This window comes from Melanerpes formicivorus, unplaced genomic scaffold (genome assembly GCF_026170545.1).
Source record: "Melanerpes formicivorus ecotype bairdi unplaced genomic scaffold, bMelFor1.0.p_v2 SCAF_45, whole genome shotgun sequence".
Lineage (NCBI taxonomy): Eukaryota > Metazoa > Chordata > Aves > Piciformes > Picidae > Melanerpes > Melanerpes formicivorus.
The window spans coordinates 177,471-200,887 of NW_027142397.1; the positions used below are offsets into that span (position 1 = coordinate 177,471).

The 23,417-nt window shown below is 46.9% G+C and overlaps 1 protein-coding gene across 34 annotated transcripts in view; it reads right to left on the reverse strand.

Annotated features, from left to right (window-relative positions):
* Positions 1-812: 812 nt before the first annotated feature.
* Positions 813-23,417, reverse strand: part of EPB41 (erythrocyte membrane protein band 4.1) — a 110,216-nt gene continuing 87,611 nt past the window's right edge. For 28 of the 34 annotated variants that reach the window (XM_068158970.1, XM_068158957.1, XM_068158958.1 and 25 more), the window contains 6 exons: positions 10,228-10,677; positions 8,841-8,969; positions 7,859-7,960; positions 7,343-7,423; positions 5,691-5,807; positions 813-4,530 (listed from right to left, as the gene is read on the reverse strand). In XM_068158970.1, the coding sequence (XP_068015071.1) occupies positions 5,709-5,807; positions 7,343-7,423; positions 7,859-7,960; positions 8,841-8,969; positions 10,228-10,677 (861 nt within the window). In that variant the 3' untranslated portion in view covers positions 813-4,530; positions 5,691-5,708. The remainder of the gene's footprint in view (positions 4,531-5,690; positions 5,808-7,342; positions 7,424-7,858; positions 7,961-8,840; positions 8,970-10,227; positions 10,678-23,417) is intronic. The other 6 variants (XM_068158974.1, XM_068158973.1, XM_068158972.1 and 3 more) reach the window with 1 other exon arrangement.

Here is a 23,417-nt window from a genome sequence, read left to right on the forward strand (position 1 = left end):
GAACCCCCAGAGGCCTCTAAACACCACCAGCACCCCCTTTAGTTGTCTCCAATCCTTTAGAGGCCCTCCCAGACTCCTTTAGATGCCCCCAAAACCCATTTAGGCGTCCCAGACCCCCTTTAGAGGCCCTAGACCCCTCTATATGCCTTCAGACCCTTTTAAGGATGCCCACATTCCCTCTAGATGCTCACAGATCTCCTTTAGATGTCCCCAGACTCACTTTAGATGCCCCTAGACCCCTTCTGTTACCCTCCAAACCCCTTTGGATGTCCCCAGGCAACCTTGGGATGCTGCGGGGGGGGGGGGGGGGGGGGAGGGCAAAACAATCGCCCTGGATTAGACCATATGCCCTGCTCCAGCCACATTCATTTGGGGTCAGGCAGCAGCTGGGGGGGTGCAGAAACCCTTACCTGATCTCTATTGAAACTGGGGAGCTCAAAAGGAGGTTTGATACCAAGTGATGCTGCTTTAGGGAGAGCACAGTCACAGAATGCATTGGCTTGGAAGAAGCCTCAAAGGTCATCTTGTCCAGCCCCCTCTGCAGTAAGCAGGGACATCCCCAGCTAGATCAGGTTGCTCAGTCCCCATTAAGCTTGACTTGGAATGTCTCCACGGATGCAGCTTTCACCACCTTCCTGCGCAGCTGGTTTCAGTGTTCAGCCACAGCACACAGTGGCATAGCCAACACCAGCTCTGCTGGGGATACCCTTGGGTCTGGTTTAGGAAAAAGCCCATTTCCATGAAGCCAGACTAAGAGCAGGACCCTAGGGGACGGTGATAAGGAGGAAAAGAAACTCCAGGGCCAGAGAGAGTTTTGTTTGAAAATTTATTGAAAAATGCAATACAGAAAGCAATACCCAACACTGAGGTCTGGCTAAACGCTACAGCAACTTTCCCTTTGTACCACTATGAAAGTCCAAAAGAACAGCTCCCATCCCTAGTCCATCTAGACAGATTTGCCTGTTTTAAAAGCTCCTATTGTTTTAGAAAGAAGAGTGTGACTGGCTTAGCCTAGACAATTCACAACTGCCTTAGAAAAAAGCTTTCCAAAGCTCCTTCATATTCTCATGTTATTTATGTATTTATTTATTTATTTAATTTCTACTTTTTTTACAAGTCTCATTGCTAAGGCTGGGACACTACCACCTCCCCAGGTAAATTGTACGATTAGGAAAATCAGCAAACCACAGTTTATGAAAAGCAGAACTTGGTTAGTCCGTTGCTAACAGATCTCTGCTGGGTCAGCGATCGCCACTTGGCAGGCAGAGCCCTTCCAGAGTAATGAAGGAGAATAGGAACTCCTTGCCTTCCTCTCTATAAAAGCATTAATTCATATATAAATAGCTTCCATATAATGTATATTATACAATCAAGACAGTCTCTGGGTGAACTGGTGGAGAGGGAAGAGCTGGGAACATTCATATAAATAGACCTTCCTTAGCTGTTTAGTCCCTAGAAATGACACAGCAGAGCCAAGACTGGCAAACCCAGCGGAGGTGGAAGGGATGCAGCAGCCCCACCACAGCCCCAAGGATGGAAGCTGCTTCTGCTCACAACTCATCTTCTCCCGAGGCTGCTGCTGCTGCTCCTGGCCAGCTCCTGGATGTCGGTAGCCACGTCAGCTGAGGAGAGCTGGGGAGGGTCAGCAGGGCTTGAACCGCCCCCCTCCATGGGGTCACACAGAGGGGTGATAGCAGCGGTGAGCTGAGACTCCATGCAAGGGATGAGCTTGTCTGCCCCCAGCTCCGGGCGTTGCTATTGTGGTGATGAGGCAATCATTTATTTAAAGTACTCAGGAAGAAGAAAGGACTTTAAAAGGGGAAGTGCAATAATGAACAACCTGGAAACAACCACCCAAATCCAGGGGGAAAATAAACACAGGTTTATTCGAGTCTATGGGATGTCCGTAGCCACAGTGAGCACATCTTTTTGGAAAGGAACCATCTCTTGTGCCAGCAGGTTTCTTATTCTAGAAACCCCTTGCTCAGGGTGTTTTCTCCTGCTCCTCATGAGGGCCAAGTGCCTATAAGTGCTGTGGACAAACTCAGTTTCATACTGGCTTTTTCTGGTGAAGTTCAGAAATCTTAACTCTGCACACTCTTTGACTCCTCCAGTAGCTGCTACAGGGTGAGAAGGAAGGACTGAGTGTCAAAAAAAAGGCTGAATTCCCAGAAAATGGAAATTGCCATGGGGGTGCTCAGCACAACAGGTGTTTAAGGCAAGCATGACCCAACTAAGTTGAGGACAGCAGGAACACAGAGACTAATGAGGGAAAAGGCTGTCCAGGCATCAGTAGGAAGTAAGAATCTGAACGACAGCCCTGGAGGCCAGGACTACCCAGATTCCCCAAGAGGATGCCCAGTGCCCACAGTACACACCCACAGCATCCTGAGAAACAGCTACCAGCATGGGAAGGCTGGAGGCTGGGAAGGACCCACAGCCAGCAAGGCTCAAAAAAAACAAAACTCAAGTAGCTCCAGCATTTTCAGCAGTCTCCAATCAATACTCACAGCTTGTTTGAAATTGCACCTGAATGGGAGAAGCTACATTGGCCCCAGTGTAGTTCCAAGGCTAGTTTTGCAGCTGAACAGCGAGTTGTTGCAGCCTGAGCTCAAACCAGTGATTTCTGAAACACATTATTCCCATTTAAACTAAGGGAGCTTTTTATTGCCTTTTCCTCCCCGTTCTCAACTATGGTGCAGCAGCAGAGAGCACTCCATGCCCTTAGCTACCAATTTGCCACACTACAGGTTACACACACACACACACACACACACACACACACACACACACACATATATATATATATATATATATGTACACACACACATATAGTCTCTAAAGAGAAGAAATCACAACCTCAGAGGGTACTAAAGCGTTCATGAGTGTCTAGGCAGACTTTCTACAAAGCTTGGCTTTTTTCTTCTTGATAAATTTGACTGCTGGAGGGAGAATCCAGGCCATGATCAGAGCATTTCCATGAAGCTCCATGAGCAGCTTAGATCCAATACTGTGGAAGGAAGAGCAAGCAGCCCCATAAAAGATGTTTTCTGGTCATCCTCACCCCACCAGAGCTGACCCCAGTGCTCTGTGAGCTCAGCTTAAAGATGCAACCACTCTAACCCTGGTATTTTTTTCCAGCAAGGTGGTCACAAAGCCAAACAAAGCCCAGACCTGGAAGCCAGCATGGAAGAGGTGTGGTGGCTTTTTCCATGTGGTTTGGCTCTATCACAACAGAAACACCTGACTCCTCCTAAGATTCCTTCTTCAGCCTTTCCAAACACAGTGTTCCAGGCCTAGAAAGGGTTGTCTGAAGTGTTTTAAATTCACTGGTAGCAGGATATAAGCCCTAGTCTACGGGTAACATGTTTAGCACTGTGATGGGAGGAATAAAACCCCAACCCATGACTTACAGGGGAAAAAACAAAACAAAACAAAACAAAACAAACAAAACCCCCAATGCTTTAACTTAAAAGTCATGAATACAAGCAAGTGAAAAACTAAGACACTGAAGAAGATAATCAGTTACTGTGAATGCTGCCTAAGCCTACCTTGATACCATTCAGAGTCCAAACACTTTAAACACACACTTCTAGGAGCTTCTGGATTTAATGGGAGCCAGAAAACACCAAGGGGGGATGTAGCACTTGGCAGAGACACACGGGAAGAAGGCAAGGTGCTGTCACAGTCCTCTTGAAGCTCTGTGATTCACAGTATTGAGATACTCAAAGCAACTTCCAGTATTCCCCAAATCTAGTCAACTGTGAAGAAGCATACAAAGGGTACACCACAAAACCCTACTGTGTTCACACATTAGGGGTCCCAAAACCCACCGGGAAGGAAAATCAGGGTGAAGGCAGCAGTTCTGCTCTGCACCCCCAGGAATTGCAGCCGGAGGGACTCAAGCTTCCCTAGAGCTAAACAAACAAACAAACAAACTAAAAAAACCACACACACAAAAAAAAGCCCCCCAAAACCGCCCACCCAACAAAATAAAATCAAGCGGCAATAAGCAAAAATACTCCACAAAACTGAAGTCTGACTTCTTTAAACTGACTCTCCCAGCTGAAGGAGCCATGGTTTTTGGAGGGCACACCTGGATCCTGCACTAGGATGCGGCTTGTGGCTTATCTCCGTTACCCCTGATGAAGTGGAGGGAACATGACTTAAAAAGAAGAGATCCCTGGAGCCCTGGGAGCTGTGTCTGGGTCTGTGATGAAAGGGCAATGCAGGAGAGGGAATGCAAATGGAAAACCTGTAAAAAATAAGTCAGCACAGTTCAAAATATGGCATACTCGTATCGCTCTCTCTCTCTCTCTATATATATATTTAAAAAAATCTCTATCCACTAGGATCCAGTGGAGCCTGGAAAAAATCCTAAGTAAAATGTCAAAGCTCAACTCTTAATAAATGATATGAATGTCTCTGAATGTCAAGTCTTGTAAATCCGAGGTCTCTGTGCTCCAGGTAGTTTCTTGGTAGTTTTGCTGAGTTTCTGATTCTTGGTGCTGTGCCTGGCAGGAACATTTCCTGAAGAAAGAGGAGCGAAGTTACAGTTACCAAAAACCAGCTCAAGGAACCTGCTCCCGTGAAGCTGCTGGAGAACTGAAATCAAGTTAGTTACCACCAATGGCAGGTGTAAATTCAGGCTCAGAGTCACTTCCAGGCACAAACAACCCCCTACTCCCATCATTGAAGGACTGTATTTTAAGAGCTGCAAATCTTAGGAGAGCTCTGCCATTTTTATCTACATTTGAAAGAGGCTGCCCAGGGCAGAGTCCCCATCCCTAGAGGGATTTCTAAGCTATGTAGATGTGGTGCTGAGGGACATGCCCAAGGAAGTGGTTGGGGCTCCATCCCTTAAGATATTCAAGGTGAGGCACAACAGGGCTCTGAGCAACCTGATCTAGTTGAGGATGTCCCTGCTGACTGCAGAGGGACCAGATGACCTCTACAGGTCCCTTCCAACACAAACCATTCTGTGGTTTAATGGAGACCAGGCAGTGCTGGGTTAATAATTGGACTTGATGATCCTAAAGATTTCTCCAACCAAAACAATTCTATGACTCTGTGACAGTTAAAAAGTTCAACTACTCTGGCTGTCAGGCCATGCTGTCCCTCTTCTTAACCAACAACTTCTTGTTCTGCTTTCCAAATCACTGGCAGTCCCAGCTTGGTTGGGCTGAGGCAGGACACAGGTTGGGTAGCACATGGCACCAACTCAAGCAACACCAACATCACCAACACAAGGCAGGACGGGCTTTACAGCACCAGTGCACAGGCAGAGCTCTGGGATTCCTCCAGCAGCTCCTTCCCCAAACCATGAAGAGTGCAGAGACCCTACGGACCTTTCCAGGCACATCTAGAGCTTGGGGTCCAGCTCAGGGGTCACCAGGCACTCCTACAGGCAAGGTTCTAGGTGAGACCAATAGCTCAGTGTGGTGCAGGTGCATTGGAGGTGCTCGGTAAGGCAAAGCAGCCTCAGCACAGAAGCCACGTTGCTTCTTTTGGTCTTTTTTGGCTCATTTCCGTATCTGTGACTCTTTCATCGGCCTTGATGAAAGAGTCCAGCCTGAGCAGGACTCAACAGCTAATCGTAACTCACTTAAACTTTGACTGAATTTAGCCAAAACTCACTGGCACAGAGACTGAGCCCCCCACCCTGGGGCAAAGCAGCACCCACCACTCACTTGTCCATCACAGCCTCACTACTCCTCCGCAATCTCGGTCTCCTGGTGCACAACCACTTTGGTCACCGACATGTCTGGGTGCTGCTCCTTCGCTGCCTTTATCGCCTGCGCGAGGACCTGGAAGAGACCACACACTTCAGTGAGTGCCTGAAGGGGCAGAGACATGCCCCCATGGCCATGATGCTGAGGGACATGGCTTAGCGCTAGGCTTGGTAGATAATGCTTGGACTCGAGGATCTTAAAAGTATTTTCCAACCAACACAATTCTATGATTCTATGCCTCCAAGGGGGGACAAGAGGCTATTTCTACCTCTAGGGAGAGACAAAGAAAGTGAATCCACTTCAGCTACCCAGTTTGCTGACTTTTGATGGTATTAGATTATTTCTCCAAGGAAGATCTGTTTTCTATGAAGAACTCACATCTCACCACTGCCCCAGAGTAGAAGGTGGATGAGAGCAGTTAAGCAACCCCTGTTTACTCTGCTAACAAGTGTGATGAGCATATTTCAGACACCTTCTGTTGGAGTAATTTGCCCTTCTTGTAGGAATGCCCAATGACAGCACCAGGGGCAATGGTGGACATTGAAGCATAGGAAGTTCCATGGAAACAGGAGGAAATTTTTTTCCACTGTGAGGGTGACAGAGCCCTGGAGCAGGCTGCCCAGGAGGGTTGTGGAGTCTCCTTCTCTGGAGATATTTAAAACCTGCCTGGATGCATTCCTGTGTGATCTATTCTAGGTGATCCTGGTCTGACAGGAGCTTGGACCGGATGATCTTTCAAGGTCCTTTCCAGCCCCTAGCATTCTGTGGATATTCTCCAGCCCCATGACACTTGCAACTAAAATTAAATTCAGAGTCTAATTCTCTGATGATCACAATCACTTCCCAACACAAGAGGCCGATGAGACTGAGTCATTGGAAGCATTTCATACAAATCCCCCAAGATTTAATGTAAGTGCTGAGCATTCTGAAATGATTTCTGGCATTCCACAGTGCTTCAGGGTTACAAGAAAACAAACACAGATTGTCTAGATCTCAGGGAAAAATTCACATTTTGGTGGATTTTTATTTTAATTTTTAATTGCATTTCACCAAACCAATTCTGGAATCAGAACTGCTGGCAGCACCAGTTTCAGAGCAGAACTGAGCTTTGCTGGTGTAAGTATGTACAGGCAAGGAGGAATTTATTACTGAAATAAATCTTGGAAGTTTTGTTTCACAGATTCACAGAATGGGTTGGGTTGGAAGGGACGTCAGAGATTATCCAGTTCCAAGCCCCTGCCATGGACAGGGACACCTCCCACCAGTCCGGGCTGCTCAAGGCCTCATCCAGCCTGGCCTTGAACACCTCCAGGGAGTGGGCAGCCACAGTCTCCCTGGGCAGCCTCTTCCAGCGTCTCGCGACCTTCACTGGCAAGAACTTCTTCCTAATCTCCAGTTTCAGTTTCCCCTCCTCAGGCTTCAATCCATTCCCTCTTGTCTTGTCACTACAAACCCTTGTCAAAAGTCCCTCCCCAGCTATTTGGTAGGCCTCTTTTCTACCCAGAGAAATTTCCCTGGGTTCAAACAACTTCCCTGGTGAAGTTATCTCCAGAAAGGCAGAGCCTGCTCAGTTTGTGAGAAGCTCTTTTAGATGTCACCTGAGGTCCTACCTGGTCATGGTCTACATCGGCATCTCCTGTAATGACAATCCTCTTCTCAATCCGTGTCTCTGAAATTCCACCTTTTACAGTCTAGTATAAAAGGAAAAATCCCTGTTAGTTTAAAAGTAAAAAGGAGCTGGAGTGCGCTGGGGCTGCCTGTCTAAAGATGGTATCCAAAACCAGCATTCCCAGCCTCTGCTGTCATACCATGGTACCAGAATCACAGAGAAAACTGCTGCTGTTAACAGAAAAACCTGAGAAATATTCAATTTCTTGCCTCACAGTACAGCTCCTTCCCTTGTCCCATAGGACAGTCAGAGCCTGTAACCCCACACTGAGCTGCAATAAACATATATTCCATAGTCCCAGTGCAGCACAAGGACTCTCATGCTTTGTTTCAAGTATTAATCACTTTATTTTCCCCCAAGAAAATCTTGAGCTTTTTCTCTTATTATTCAGCCCTGCTCCCCTCTCTATCATGGAGAGAGGGGAAATAGCTGTTTTATCATGTTCCTATGCTGTTACCTTTGTGATCTGAGTGGTGGTGGTGCTGCTGGTGGTTTCTGAAGTGATGGTCTGAGCAGTCAGCAGGATGCCAGGATCTAAGTCTCCGTTGCCACCATCTGTCTGGAGGACAGAAGAACAGACAGAAAAACAGGCTGTCAGTGTCCGCAGGCAGGGTGGACAGAAGCAGGGTGTCCACATCAACAGAGCAGGACTCAGACACAAAATGCTTACTTTAATTTAATTAAGGCCCTGGAAAATGAAGGGCAAGTGTGGAGTCCTACATCTGGGAAAGAATAATCCCACTGCACCAGTACAGGCTGCTGGCTGGAAAGCAGCTCTGGGGAGAAGTGAGGAGTGCTAGGGCAACAAGAAGTTCACCATGAGCCATCAATGTGCTCTGATGGTCAAGAAGGCAAATAGTATACTGGGAGGCACGAACAAGAGTGTGGCTAGCACATCATGGCAGGTTCTCTTCCCCCTTTACTCTGCCCTCGTGAGGCCACATCTGGAGCACTGGGTCCAGTTCTGGGCTCCCCAGTTTGAGAGACAGGGAACTGCTGGAGAGAGTCCAGTGGAGGCTGCAAAGATGTTGAGGGGCCTGGAGCAGTTCCGTGAGGAAGAAAGGCTGAAAGCCCTGGGGCTGTTGAGCAGCCTGAGAGGGGAGTTTCTCAATTCACATGAATATCTAAAGGGTGGGGAGCAAGACGATGGGGCTGCGCTCTTCTCAGTGGTGCCCAGTGACAGGGCAAGGGGCAGTGGGCACAAACTGGAACCCAGGAGGTTCCATCTGAGCAGGAGGAGAAACTTCCTTGGTGTGAGGGTGCTGGAGGCCTGTGGAGTCTCCTTCTCTGGAAAGCTTCCAACCCCACCTGGCCATTGCCATCCTGGGCAAGCTGCTCTGAGTGACCCTGCTTTGGCAGCAGGGCTGGACTGGATGGTCTCCTGAGGTCCCTTCCAACCCCTACCACTCAGTGGTTCTATGAACCCAAACATGCCTTACCTGTGCAGCTTCGTAGGTGATGGTCTTTGTCTCAGTGTGGACAATGGGAACTTCCTTGGTGGGGATTTCACTTTTGACAGCACTGGACACGTCAGAGATGGTGACCGTCTGGGTCTTCACTAGCGGTGGCTATGGGACAGGGTTAAAAACAGCTCTGTAAGGACCCAGCCATCATTTCCACACCCTGTCCTGGCAAGTGTTCTGACACTGATCTGATAAAAGCACTGTGGGGATGAAGGTCAGCCTGGAAATCTTTGCTTTTAAGCCTCCGGTACAACACACAGCTCAGAGGGCAGAGATCATGAACGAGGATTAAAGAGATATAAAAATCCTCCAGACCTTCCCCAACACCGTGTCCTCGGGTAAGACTGAGCAAGGCATTAAGGGTTTAGCTGGTGTGCCACAATACCACACAAAAACTGTCTCCACTGATTATCAACTTTCTAATTACTAGAAGCTCATGGCCAGCTGCCAGGAAAAGATGACCCTCATGTACAGATGACAATGTCAAGATTAACGCAACTCCCAGGCAAATACAGACTTGATCTCAGCTGAGAAGCTTTACCCTGACTGCAGGTGAAATGTGACATGATTAAAAATCCTCATCAGATCCTGGGCCTCTAACTTTTATTAAATCAATGTCAGACAAGACAGAAACATGACATCTTGAAAGAGAAACTGGGGGAAGGGGAAGAGAAATCAGTTGTTCCGCCACCTGATAACCATCCAGAAGAAGACAGGAGTTAGTTCAGACCCAGAGTGCTCTCCCAGAGGGCTCGATTTCTGCTCACCGTCCCCAAACCCAGCACATGCCACCATGATTTTAAGCAGGGGAAAGTGGGCATCAATTTAACCATCAGCAATTAACATCAACACTGAAGCAGGCAAAAATAGTCATCTCCCATGGGAGAGCAGAAAGAGGACATCAATGCCCACTCGCACCATGTCAAAGCATGTTTGGCAGCACTTCCAATTTACTCTGCTGTGCTAAGGCTCAACCTCTGGCACACAAGAAGGTGGCAAAAGCCTTAAAGGACTAGAATGATATGTCTTTGGAGCCTAAACAGTCTCCTTTTTGGGGATGCAAAGGATGCTCTGAACAAAGCACAAAGCTTTGTGCTGCAGCAACTGTATGTGATGCAAAGATGAATTGAGAGGGGCTCACACTTAATGCAAAGATAAATCAAGAGGGGTTCATATTTAATGCAAAGACAAATTGAGAGGGGCTTCTGTGCACTGACTGCGGGAGATTAACCAGCTAACAAGCTCCAAGCAGAGTCCAAGCCAAGCAAGCACAACTCCTCTGGGATCCATGGCATCTGCTTGCTGCAACGTTCGGGTTCCCACTCCCAAGCTGGCCGGGGGTGTGGGGAGCAGGGCTCACTACCTGGAAGCAGCGAATGACTGCCAGCAGCCCGTCATTAACCTCCAAGTCGTGACACTCGCCATTTGGCTTTCTAAAAGCCAATCTGTCTTCGTCATCCTCTGCCACCTCCTCCTCCTCTGCTCCCCAGGGCTGCTGGGGAGGTGCAGCAGGGCTGGCAGGGGGCTCCAGCTCAGAAAGCTCCGAGTCCTCCTCCGCATGCACACAAAGCCCCTTTCCACATCTCAGGTCCTCCTCGCTCACGGGGAGGCTGGGAGCTGCCTCCTCCTCCTCCTCGCTGCTTAAGGAGGAAGCACCAAAGTGTCGGCTGGGAGAAGGTTCTGAGGTGGGTGGCACGAGGGTCTCACTAAAAGCTACTGACTGCTTTGAGCACTCCCAGGCTAAGGCAGCGTTAACACTGCTCCACTCAGGCACTGCAGCCACATCCTCTCTGGAGAGAAAGTCACTCAGTTTCTAAAAAGAAATGAATACACAAAAAAAGGCCAAAGAGAGAGAAAAAGAAAAAGAGAGCATTAGGGAGAGCAGGAGGTCTTGAGGCATAAAGGCAAAACATTGGTTTTGTAGAATACATCTCATCTCCAGTACCACATGCAACAGTGGGGCTGGACACTGGAAAGCACCAAAACCTTTGTGCTGCGATATACCCAGGCATTTAGTTCCCAGCACATTAATAATCTGCCCTCCTCAAGTTTAAGGAATCACTCTTAAAGCAACTCTCAGTAGCATAAAGGAAGAGCCACCACTAAGCACTTTTTTCCCAGGAAACAGGAGCAATTTCAGTGTTTCAAATGCACATCCAAAATCCACGTGTGCAACAAAATCCAACCACTGCACCAAAGCCAGACCCCAGCTCTGCTTGAGCTCCTTGAAATATTTCATGTTGTGCTTGAATTTGCATGTGGAGGTAAAGAAAATAAGCCCAGAATTTCTGTGCAGGGTAATCCAGGGCCTCTGCCCTGCTCTTTTCCTCACCCCTGGAAACACTCACACCTCTGAGCATCCTCTTTACCATTGCTGTCTCTTGGGATCACAAACACAGACCTGGTGTTGCTAAAATTACTGCAAGAATATCCACAAGTTAGTGTTGAAATCAGCTGCTTCAATTATGGAAGCTCCTGAGCTCACCAGTTCTGGCCACATCTGGCCAGCTGAAAGATTTCTTCAAAACAAATGGATTCAATTACCTTAAGCACAAAACCTGCGGTATAAAGAAACGTGGCTTTAAGCTGGAAAGCCAGAAGTTCACATTGATGTGTGCTGAGCCCATCACCACCAAGCCAGTGATTCAGTTTATATTCAGTTTACAGTGAAGTATCTCAGCCCAAGAAGCAAGTGAACACATCTAGAGCACCTGAGATGTTTGGAAAGAGTGCAGCAGGCCAGAGGGTTAGTTACTAAGGCTGCCTCTATCTGCTCTCCACTCAGCAAGGTCTCAACTAGTCTTCTCAGATCTCTGCGAGCCCTCTAGCAAGAAGGGAAGGCACACTGACAGAAGAATTAAAACATGAACAGGACAGAAAGATTTAGCACAAATTCAGCTGTTTGCCTAAACCCTGAGTGCTGAGTATTTCACATGCACAGAGAAGCATCGCCGGGTGATGGCTGCAGTCCTGTCCTCTGCTAGAAATTGGGGTTTGTCTCCTTATTGACGTGGCAAGCTGCCTTCAAGGATGGGCACAACAAGCAGTTATGGGCACCTACACATCACCCAACAACAGGGAACAAGAAGAAGAAAAATCCAAGGGATGCTGCTTAATCCAATGCCATTGCTATTTCTTCTCAATAAGTAACCTCGCAGTTGATTTTATTCGTATAAAAATCACCACGTGTTGGTGCATCCAAACCCCATGACTGAACTTTCATGGAAGCACAGTGAGTCCATTTTGCCAACTTCTCTTCTGATGGCAATGGTGGTGTTAAGATGAATGGAAACTATTGCCTCAGTTTCTACTCAGAAGATTCTCTAGGCAACCAAAAAGCTGTTATTTGTGCTTAAAATGTGAGGTCGGAAGCCTGCAGGTGATGGGTTACGATGCATTTTCTGTAGACCAGAAGCTCTCACCCTGAGTGACCTCATCTAACAGCACAGCTCAATAGTAGGGTAAGAACAGCAGCCCCTTTATGTAGGAACAAACAGATGCTTATTTTAGTATAAGGTGTTCAAGGATTGGATGTGGCACTTGGTGCCATGGTCTAGTCATGAGGTCTGTGGTGACAGGTTGGACTCGATGATCTTTGAGGTCTCTTCCAACCTTGGTGATACTGTGATACTGTATAATTTCAAGAAATGATGCTTCCACCATTCCTTCTGGGGATTTTTCAGCTCACTGCTTCTTTGTGTTGCAGATGTCAGACTCCTACCCACCAGGATTTCCAGCCTCTTAGGCTTCTCTGGGGATACTTCTTAGGGAAATACATTTAACAGGAGTGAGGGGACAGAGTGCAGCACTGTGATGATCAGGTCAGACTGTACACAAAGGTAAGTGTTATTGGTGATCAGAAAACACTTCCATACCTGCTCCTCTGAAGGTACATCCAGAGCACAGGTTTTTTTGGGGGAGGGAAGGGACCTTCAAAGGTCATCTTTAACTCCTCTGCAGTCAGCAGGGACATCTGCAATTAGAGCAGGGTGCTCCAGACAACCTGACCTGGAATGGTTCAAGGGATGGGGCATCTCCCACCTTTCTGGGCAACCTGGGACAGGGTCTCACACCCTCATTTTGCATAACACAAGGTTCTGCACTGCAACATTTCACAAAACAGAACAAGAATGGAGGTTATCAGCTTTGAATGTCCATGTCTCCCTCTTGCTTTAAAACCTGGGATTATATACTGCCAACATACTGATGTCTCCTTAATTATATATGCTAAGTATTGCAAATAGTTTCATTCAGGGTTGGAAGGGACCACAAGGATCATCTAGTTCCAACCCCCCTGCCATGGGCAGGGACACCCCACACTAGATCAGGCTGGTCAGAGCCTCATCCAGCCTGCTCTTAAACACCCCCAGGGACGGGGCCTCGACCACCTCCCTGGACAACCCATTCCAGGGTTTCACCACTCTCATGGTGAAGAACCTCCTCCTCACATCTAGCCTGAATCTCCCCACCTCCAGCTTCATTCCATTCCCCCTAGTCCTATCACTACCTGAGATCCTGAGAAGTCCTTCCCCAGCCTTCCTGTAGGCCCCCTTCAGATACTAGAAGGCGACAATTAGGTCACCTCGGAGCCTTCTCTTCTGCAGACTGAACAGCCCCAACTCCTTCAGTCTGTCCTCATAGGAGAGGTGCTCCAGCCCTCTGATCATCCTTGTGGCCCTTCTCTGGACACGTTCCAGCACCTCCACATCCCTCTTGTAATAGGGGCTCCAGAACTGGACACAGTACTCCAGGTGGGGTCTCACCAGGGCTGAGTAGAGGGGGAGGATCACCTCCCTCGACCTGCTAGCCACACTTCTCCTGATGCAGCCCAGGATCTGATTGGCTTTGCGGGCTGCAAGTGCACATTGAGAGCTCATGTTGAGCTTTTTGTCTCCCAGCATCCCCAAGCCTCTCTCCTCAGGGCTACTTTCCAGCCAGTCACTGCCCAGCCTGGATTTGTGCCTGTTGGACACCAGCTGGGGCACAACTCAACCAAGAGGAAGCATGAAAGCTTCAGGTACAACAGATTAAAGCAGCTACATGAACACAGATCTATTGAAACAAACATTTGTATCCAGTCAGAACAACTTCCCATCTCCCTAGAAAAACAATTTTGGTAGTATCTTGCATGGCAAAAGCACAGAGGCAGGAAAAAACTCAGAGGAAGCCCAGGGCACACAAACACTGCTCACCTACAGAACCAATAAACATGCAAACTACAGACAGAATGAATCCTGATAAGATCAACCCAGCAGAAGCTCTTTTTGCTTGCCTTGCTATTCTACCAGAAAGAACACAGACTAATGGAAAAGTCTTTGTTTCCACACAAAATGATGGACTCACTTTTTTTTTCTTCTGAAATACAACTGAATTTGTTCCTGTATTTAAGCACCATTGGCATGGAGGCTAGAAAATATTATCTTTCTATTAAGATCAACAAAAACTCTCTAGGAATTTTAACATCTATTACAAATTCTGATCTTATCAAGATTTGTTTTAATTCACAGATGCAAAAGCATTTATATTTTTAGGGCTCGGGGGCCAAGCTCGCCTCAAGCCCTGTGAAACCTAGAACACAAGCCCAAAGCCGCAATGCCTCAATCAAGCAGGAAGCGGAGGATTGGCAAAGCCATACACAGCATAAAGAAAAGGCAGGACAGGATGCAGTGCCCCAGAAGAGACATCAAACCAGGCATGAATTTGGCTAATACATGACCCTGCAAATCCCCATCTTTGAGACCCCAATGGTGACAGATCCTGAGGATGGAGCTCAAGCAGTACAGTGTAATAGTGACACATGGCAATGCAGACTGGGGATAAACTAATAACAGGCTAAATTGCATGGCTGATACCAGCAAACAAAAGGATGATTTTTTTTTTTAGAGGTGTTTTTTTTTTATCAATTTGTTTCCCTGTATTTTTTTCCAAGATTCTGCTACTTTGGATCAGGATATACTCATGAACCCTGTGTCCATGCTCTGCAGCCCATGGCATAGAATGGTTTGGGTGGGAAGGGGCCTTTCAAGCTCATTCAGTCCAACCCCCTGCAGCCAGCAGGGACATCAGCACCTAGAGCAGCTTGCTGAGAGCCCCAAACAACCTGACCTGGAATGGTTCCGGGCATAGGGCATCGACCACCTCTCTGAGCAACCTGGTACAGGCTCTCAACACCTTCATTTTGTCTATGGGCTGCAGAAATCCCCCCCAAAAAATCAATTATCCCCATCCCTAACCAGACTCCCGCCCTGCAGGAAACTCCAGGAGTGCTGAAATGGTGAAAACCTGCCAATTACCAAAACCACTTGATACAAATTGACAAAACAATGTAACGTCAGTGCTCACTGACTCCCCAAACCTACCACATTAAATGCCATGAATCCCAGGCAGTCAGCACTTCCCAGTTCCCTCTTGCTCTCAGTGGCACTGCAGCTGTTCACGCATGTTATTAGGTTATCCCCCAACAAGTAGCTACGAAAGCCAACAGCTTCAGGCGACCATCTACAGATGCACAGGGAGATGCTGTTGCTTTGCAGCGAACCACACTCACCAGCAAGAGCTCCCACACCAAATGATGCTCAGTCTCCCCGTTGGCAAAGCACTTGGGTAAGGAAGTATTATGAAGTAGAAAACAAGAGATCCTTATTTCACAGTACCTGCCACGCCATAGAGAACTGCTTTGCCTTAAAAAGACAGAAGTCAAAAGGTTCAGAAGCCGTTCAATGTCATCATTTTAAACCGAGCCATTACCTATGGATTCACCGTTTTGGATGGGTTTTTGAATTGTCATTGATCTGATCACAACATCCTGAGCAGCCTAATCAGATGACAGAAGGATAATACAGTGTTTGACCAAAGCTGAAAGTAAAGCTAGAAAATCCATAGCATAAAAAGATCAACTTGTTGCCCTGGAGAAGAATCCCAGGATATTACACATAACACAGCAACCACCTCCAATCCACTGCATCCACCACTTGGCAACATGAAACAACCTCAAGATCAGTACTTAAGTTACTAAAGTAAGTTTGCTGAGCAATATGATTCCTTTCCCCATCCACCCTGATCCCCTTCCCATCCCTTCTGTGGGGCAGGGACTTTTGGACAAGGGACTTCTTACTCCAAACTCCCTCTACAGAGAAAAAGCTGCTGGTGGCATTGCAAACACTGCCACCAGTTTAGTGTAACAGCAGCAGGTGAGAAGAGTGGAGGTACCAGGAGGGTTCATTTTGCACTGCTACATTTTGCCTGCTTCATTTCTTCTGCTGGGCTACTGGGCTCACCCAGGAGAGCACCGGCACAAGCCTCACGCTGCTCTATCATGGCCTCATTTGCTTTCCCACTTGTGACTGCACAGAATGAGCCAAACAGTTCATCCAGAAGTAAATAACCCCTCAGAAGAAAGATCGGGGAGTTAAAATTAAGACTGACACTTGATCCGGCCTCTAGATACAACCTCAGGCTCAAAGCCAACTACAGGCTTGCACTCCATTACCACGCAGAGCAAGGGTGGTTAATCAGGAACATGGTTTCTTTGTCTGCAGAATCAGAAAGGTGCATTTTTGTCCTCAGATTAATACAAGGTTTGGGGCAGAGGTGTTGGCAGCTGCATTGCACAGGACAAAACTGCTTTTCCTACCATTCACTCTCAGAAGTGAAGAGGGAAAAGGTGTCAGCGTGCCACTGAGTATTCGGCAGAGTGCTGAACCTTTTGACATGTGCAAACAAAACTTGTCTTAAACCAAGCCAGATATAACACTCGATCAAATTATTCTGACCAGTGTACGACTCAGCACTGCTTACAGCCACAGCACTGTGGCCCTGCCCCCCAGGAACACAAAACCCACATTGGTGTCCAGCAGACCTAGCATCCTGAATGGTGACAACCTGTGGCCTAATGGCTCCTGGTTTAAGGAAGCAACACTGAGAGTTAGTCCAAGGAAGTCATTAACACAACTCATGTACAGCTTTTTTGGTTAATAAGCAGTAGAAAGAAGGATCTGATTTATAGTAACATTTATTAATGACAAATGTACATATTTACAAAGAAAAATTCTGAGGAAAAAATACAAAATCAAAAAGTGTTCCAAAAGAGAGCATTTTAGGTAAAAAAAGAAAGTGTTTTTAGTCCCCACAAACTGGTCCAACATGACCATGTACCACTGCTGGAAGATCCCACAGTGGTACAAACCAAGGTAAGTCCTTCCCTTCAGCTTCCCACACCAAGACAGATGTAAACAGGGGGAACCACAGAGAGTCCACCACTACCAGGTTCCCCAGTATCCCCCCACGGGAAGTGCAGACCAAAGAGGTCCTACGTTGATCCATATCCCATCTTTGTGCTACATTTTTCCAGCACATGTCCTGCCACAGTGTCTAAGTCAGTACAGAACAGGCACCATCAACTCATAACCAGCAAAAAGAAAACCCAATAAACCAGTGGAATAATTCCCAGAGTGACAAATTATTGACTCTTACACAAAGACACTTTGCCCGCAGCCTTCCTGAAGAGCTCTGCAGTATGAGCCCAACCTTGCTCCTGCAAATACCAGCTACTCCTCTGGTGCCATGCTGAGGAAATGCATCTCTCTTCATTATTTCAGGGTAGGAGATGAATATTGAGTGCCTACTTCTTAGGTCATCGCTAGTTACTGCACAAGCTGCGAGGGAAGAGTTAGCCTCAGCTTCTCCATAGCCTCACCTGACCTGCTCACGAAGCCCTTGATTCACACATGGCAAAGCAGCAGTTGGCAGGAGATGCAAACAATTTCTCTGTTCATTTTTAATACTAAGAAAGAAAAAAGGGCTGTTGTTTTACAGTAATGCACACCTTGAGCATCACTGATGACCATTACATAGAAAGCCTGATGCCTAATTCAGCCTCAGAAGCTGAATCTGAGTTTCAAGCAACCAGCTCTGGCTTCAGGATGCTACTTGCTGCTTCAAAACACTAATGTCATGAAATGAAAGCACAAGAAATTATTCTGTGTTTTATCTGGCACTCAAAAGAGATAGTATCAGGGTAAGAAGATTCAGGAAGTGAAAGAAAAGAAGTTGCAGAAAGCATGGACTCAACCATCAACAGAATCACCAAATTACAGCATGATGGGGTTGGAAGTGACCTCTGAAGCTCACCCGGTCCAACCCCACACACCCCTGCTAAAGCAGAGGGCATCCACACCAGCTTGCCCAGGATCACAGTGTTCAGCGGGGGGTTGGAAGCTCTCCAGACAAGGAAGCTCCACAACTTCTCTGGGCAGCCTGCTCTAGGGCTCCAGCACCCTCACACCAGAGCGGAGCATGCTGAAGCCTCAACAGTCACTAACTGGATCCCACCAATGAGCACCAAGGGGCCTCACTGCAGCCAAGCAGCCAAACCACAGAACACTGGGGAAGTTCGTATCACATTCGTATCACACTGGGGAAGTTCGTATCATTCGTATCACAACTGCTGGCAGTCATCACAGCAATGTCTCCAGTGTGCCAGAGCCACCAGGATGTTGTTTTCTGTGGCAGGTGATATTGAAATATCAGGACTTCTCATGCCAATCTGGATGAGGTTACATGCTGTGGTCATGACCAGCTTTCCTTTGGATAATTTTGGATAACTCAGCTCTCAATCACTCACAGGCTGGCATCACAATGACCACGTACAAACATTAATCCCACCACTGCTTGGGGACAGTGGTGCTGTCAGGGCACATGCTGGAGTCTGCTGGTGCTCTGCAGTGAGTTTATTCCTGAGGAAGAAAAGGAGCAAAGTGATGGTTCCTTTATTAAAACCCTGAGATTTCTGCCCTTTAAGTGCTAGTGAATCAACTTAGAGTGAATCAACTCTCCCAGTGTACAGGCATGACAGCAGGCATCCCAAAATCCCTTCCTTCAGCGCATGGACATCAAAAGAAAAGGGTGAAACCAGGCAGCACAGCATCAAAGTGTAGGAGATACACCTTGTGCAGGAATGAGACCTTAATGTGGATTGTCACAGGACACATCTGTACATCCCTTTACCTTACATGAAAATGGGGAAAAGCAGAGGAAGGACCCGGAAAGGGGCCTCTTCTTGGTAAGCTCTGGGCTTTCTCTGTCAGAAGGGATCTCATCCACCAGGCTGAACAGAGAGAACTGGCCTCTGCCAGAGAAATAAAAAGCTTTTGTTCAGTTTCTTTATACTCTGCAGAGCTAATTGTTCTATAAACCCCCAAAACGATCCTGAGCATTCTCAGAATCTGAATGAAGTGTCACAGGGGTTTTTGCTGATGGCCACCAGCCTTATTTCAAGGTTCAAAAACCGCAAAGTAAGAGAGATTGTTTTAATTAAATTACTGAGCTAAGTGACAGAGTGCATCTCATCACTCCAGGGTAAGACACCCTGAGCATACCATCCAAATATTGCTCTGGGCAAAGAATTTTAGACTCTGGGTCCTTTGGAAATAGCACAGCCAGAGCTACAGCAACCATGGCTTTGCAAAAGCCACTGCGATGGCTTCAAAGTCCTTGTCATTGTTCACAGATAAGATGAAATAACCTCAACAGTGCTGACAGCACCACAACAGCAGCCAGCAAAGGCTTTTGGAAGGGAGCAGGGGTGTGTTCAAACAGCTCTCCTCCAGGAAATGTGGACAGAAAATGGCCAGAGAGATCTGAGCCACTTCTATGCCTTCACTCTCCACGTCCACTGGGCACAATTAGTGGTCCCTTGCTTTTCATCATGTCTGTCCTAATTCTGGGAGGCAAATTCATGCAGGGAATCCCAGACAGAAGCATGGTTTTCTTCCACTCTGCAACTCCTGCTCAACATATGGTACCTCAGCATTCTTTTCCACCTCTCCTCTTCAGCATCCATCTTCTTGACACAGAATCATAGACATTCTAAAGCTTTTTAAAGCTCTCTCAGTCAAACCCCCTTGCAGTCACCAGGGACATCTGCAACTAGAGGAGGTTGCTCAGAGCCCCAAACAACCTGACCTGGAATGGTTCCAGGCACAGGGCATCTCCCACTTCTCTGGGCAACTGGGGACAGGGTCTCACCATCCTCATGGTGAAGAACTCCCTTCTCTCCAGTCTGAATCTCCCTCTTTTAGTTTCAAATCATCACCTCTTGTCCTGTCATAACAAGCCCTGCTCAAGTCCCCATCGTTCTTGTAGACTCCCTTCAAGTACCGCCAGAAGGCAGCAAGAAGGTCTCAGCAGCTCTCCTTGACACCACAGTGAACCTGTATAACCACCCAGTGTCTTCTACACTTCCAACCACTGAAAGAGGAAGACTGTGTTTTAAAGGCAGTGTATTAAGAAGGGAAGAATAGTTTGCAGCAACAAATCAGCATCCTCATAAAGCAAAGTCCTAAAGGCACAAACTGGTGAACTAATTGGAGCAGGTTACAAGAGTAATCAGAAAGATTTCTGAGATTAAAACAAATGGTTTGAGACAGCATTGAGAGAGTTTCAACCTGCACACCGAGAGCGAGACTCAAGCGGCCCGTGACCCCCCACGGTCCTTCAGATCAAACAGCACATGCCATATCTGCCTTACTTCTTTTTCCTGCAAGCTTATCTGCTAGCTTCCTACATAACACTGCTCACACAGATGCAGATCTAGAAAGGACTACAAATATAACTATTTATACATATATATTCACATAGTTTAGTCCCTGGAATGAAGGTTTTCTCCCTTCTCTTCTGTGCTGCTGGAGCAGCTGCCAACATTGATGGCACTGGTGGCTGTTCTCAGATGTAGCTGTGCCTACACCAATCCTCCAGCCAAAGCAACAAAAAACAGATTACTTCTGAAAGGAGAAGCAGTTGGCTCAGCTCAGCCCCACAATTATTATGTACAGAAAAGAAACCCCTAAAACACAAAGTCCCTTCTTCCCTCTGGCTTGCTCCAGTTCTGCTCAGCTGGACAACTCATCTTGGAGCCTGTGCAGCTCAGCCAGGTAACGTGGCTACACTTGAGGGTGGTCCAGAAATTCATGTTAAGAGGCAATAAACAACAAGGAGCATGCAGAGGTTTAGTTAGAGAAGTCAAAACAATTGATAGCTTTAACATCAGAAGTCAACATGCTAACAGAGGAGACATATCTAGCAGCAGGTGACTTCATTCCTGCCACCTAAGCAAACATGCATCAGTCAGTTCAACACAAATTAAATAAAACACATCTGGAATGCATCCAGCCCACCAGAGTGGTGGGTGATGATTAATCTATTATTACAATAATTAGCTACTTGCAATGGGTTCTGTCCTCACCAGGGTGTGAGAGGGAAGCTCTGATGCTTTGCAGAAGGTTTCCTTCAGCAGGAGAACAAGAAGTTGCCCATCCCTTCCCCTACCTTAGCAGCAGCATCGCTAATCATCACGTTTGATTAAATACAAGTCTTAGCTTCCTGGAGGAGTGGTTATGGATTGGATTCAGCAGCTCGCTGTAAAGCCTCTTTTGGATCACTATCAAACATTCTTCAACTTGTCAGCATCCCACTTTTGACACAACAAGCATCCAAGCAAGTCTTCAGCAATTCCTACACAGCATCTACAGGGGCTGAAGGAGCAAAAGTCTCCTCCCATGTATTTACACTCCCCATCTGCCCTCTCACAGACATCAGGAGCAGGGCTCAGAGCACTGGCTTTTGCACACTAGGAAACTTCAGAGTGGCTCTGGCAATCCATGACCACTCCTGCCAGGTCCCAGATCACAGCTATGCAAGGACACACAGCAGGGTTTACACGGCGGTCGTGGGGTGTCCCTCCCCAGGACAGTGAACTACAGAGATCAAAGACCAGCACAAGGAAGGTACAGCATAGGCTACAGCCAAGAAATTCAGGAGCTTTGGTCTTGAGGTTTCAACACGACCCTGTTGCCACTCAGAGAAAGAGCAGCCACCAAACAGTCAGTGCTACGACCAGGAAAAAGGACATCATAAAGGGAATACGTGGGGAAGGAAAAATGCTAGAGTACAGCTGACACTTTTTGAGAGATTTCTGCTCCTCAGGAATTGCAATAGAAACCTTTGGAAGAGTTGCTTCACTTGCTTGCTGGGGAAAGGCTGTCTCAGAAGGTATCTCCTGCTTTTTTAGTTTGTCTTCATCCTGTACTAACAGAGGACGCTCCTGTGTCTGCTTTCATGGTAGAAGATCAAGAAAGACAGAGAAAGATGAACAAAAATGACAGATGGAAAGTGTCCAAAATGGCACTTGGAGGTGTGCAAAGTGTTAGGACAGTCTGTCTCAGCATAAAAAATCAGCTGCCCTGGAGAGCAGAGGTGCTAGTGGCTTCAGCCTTAGAGCTACTAAGTTTAGTCCTCTCTGCAGAGCACATGAATGTCTGGGTCGGGATCACACGTGTTGTGTCACAAGGCTCGGGGTCAGAATCATGTGTGTTTTATAACTGCCCTCCCACAAAAATGTACACTCACAATATAATGAACTGTTTTGGAACTGGAATGGTTGAGAAAAAAGTTTGAGGCATTAGGAATAGAGATGGTACAGTACAAAACGTGGTCTCTGATGGCTTTCTACTGTACAGTGCCCTTAAGACCCAGCATTTGTTCAATAGTGTGGAGCATCCAGACTGCAGTGAGGATACAAAATGCTTTATCAGAGGTCTGACACAGTATCAAAATCTCCATTGTTTCAAAAATTCTACTGGAATGAGTGAAAAATTGTTACACTTAGAAATCCCGAGTGTGAACCAGGCAAGATGGCAGTGGGAGCACTGCAAACTCCTTACACTTTGCTCCACGTTTTAACACTCTTGTTTCTGGAGTCTAAGGAATGTAGAAAACTCAGCAGCCTCCAGACTCCTTCTGTAGTCTAAGGAATGAGAAACTCATCAGACAGGATCATGCAAGGGCTCTCTAGCACTTCCCTTAGAGAAAGAAAGACTGTGAGAATTGTTTAGTAACTCTCCATCCCTTTAATATGCTTGACCTGGTCAAACCCCAGTGTACCTAGGAGAGGAAAAACTTGGCTCTGAGCTCTCTGAGTTGAGCCAGCCTCCTCTGATCAGTGCAGAACTTTGGGACTGGTTCTTTGCACACCCTCAAGTGATGAGAACTGGGGAGAAAGTAGCCGGGAGACTGGGCAGCAAACAAAAAGATAAAATGCAAGAGTAACATGATCATTAACACAACAACAACAAAAAGGAAAGAAAGACAACATAAAAAGAACAGGGTACAGTTAAACTCCCATCATTGTTTTTCTTGCTGAATACACAGTTTTTATCTTTCATGCAGTTTTTTCGAACCAGCCATGCACCAAAACAAGCAAAATTGAAGGTTGCAAAAGCTGCAGCAGTGCCAAAATTCCTCTTGGGGTGAGTTACAAAACTACTTCATGTAGCCAAAAGGGGAAAAAAAAAAAAGTGTTATCCAGCAGCTGCTGCTGAGTTTTTGCTTGGTGCCATTGCAACAGCAGATGTCTGGTTCAGAAGCAGATATCAGAACAGCAGCTTTACCTCAAGCCCACCAACCTGTCTCTCAGAAGATAGAACAGTGACTTTCTTGACCTGGACACACAAAGCGTGTTAAGGTTCAGTTGTCTTGCAATAAAATGTATGGGAACAG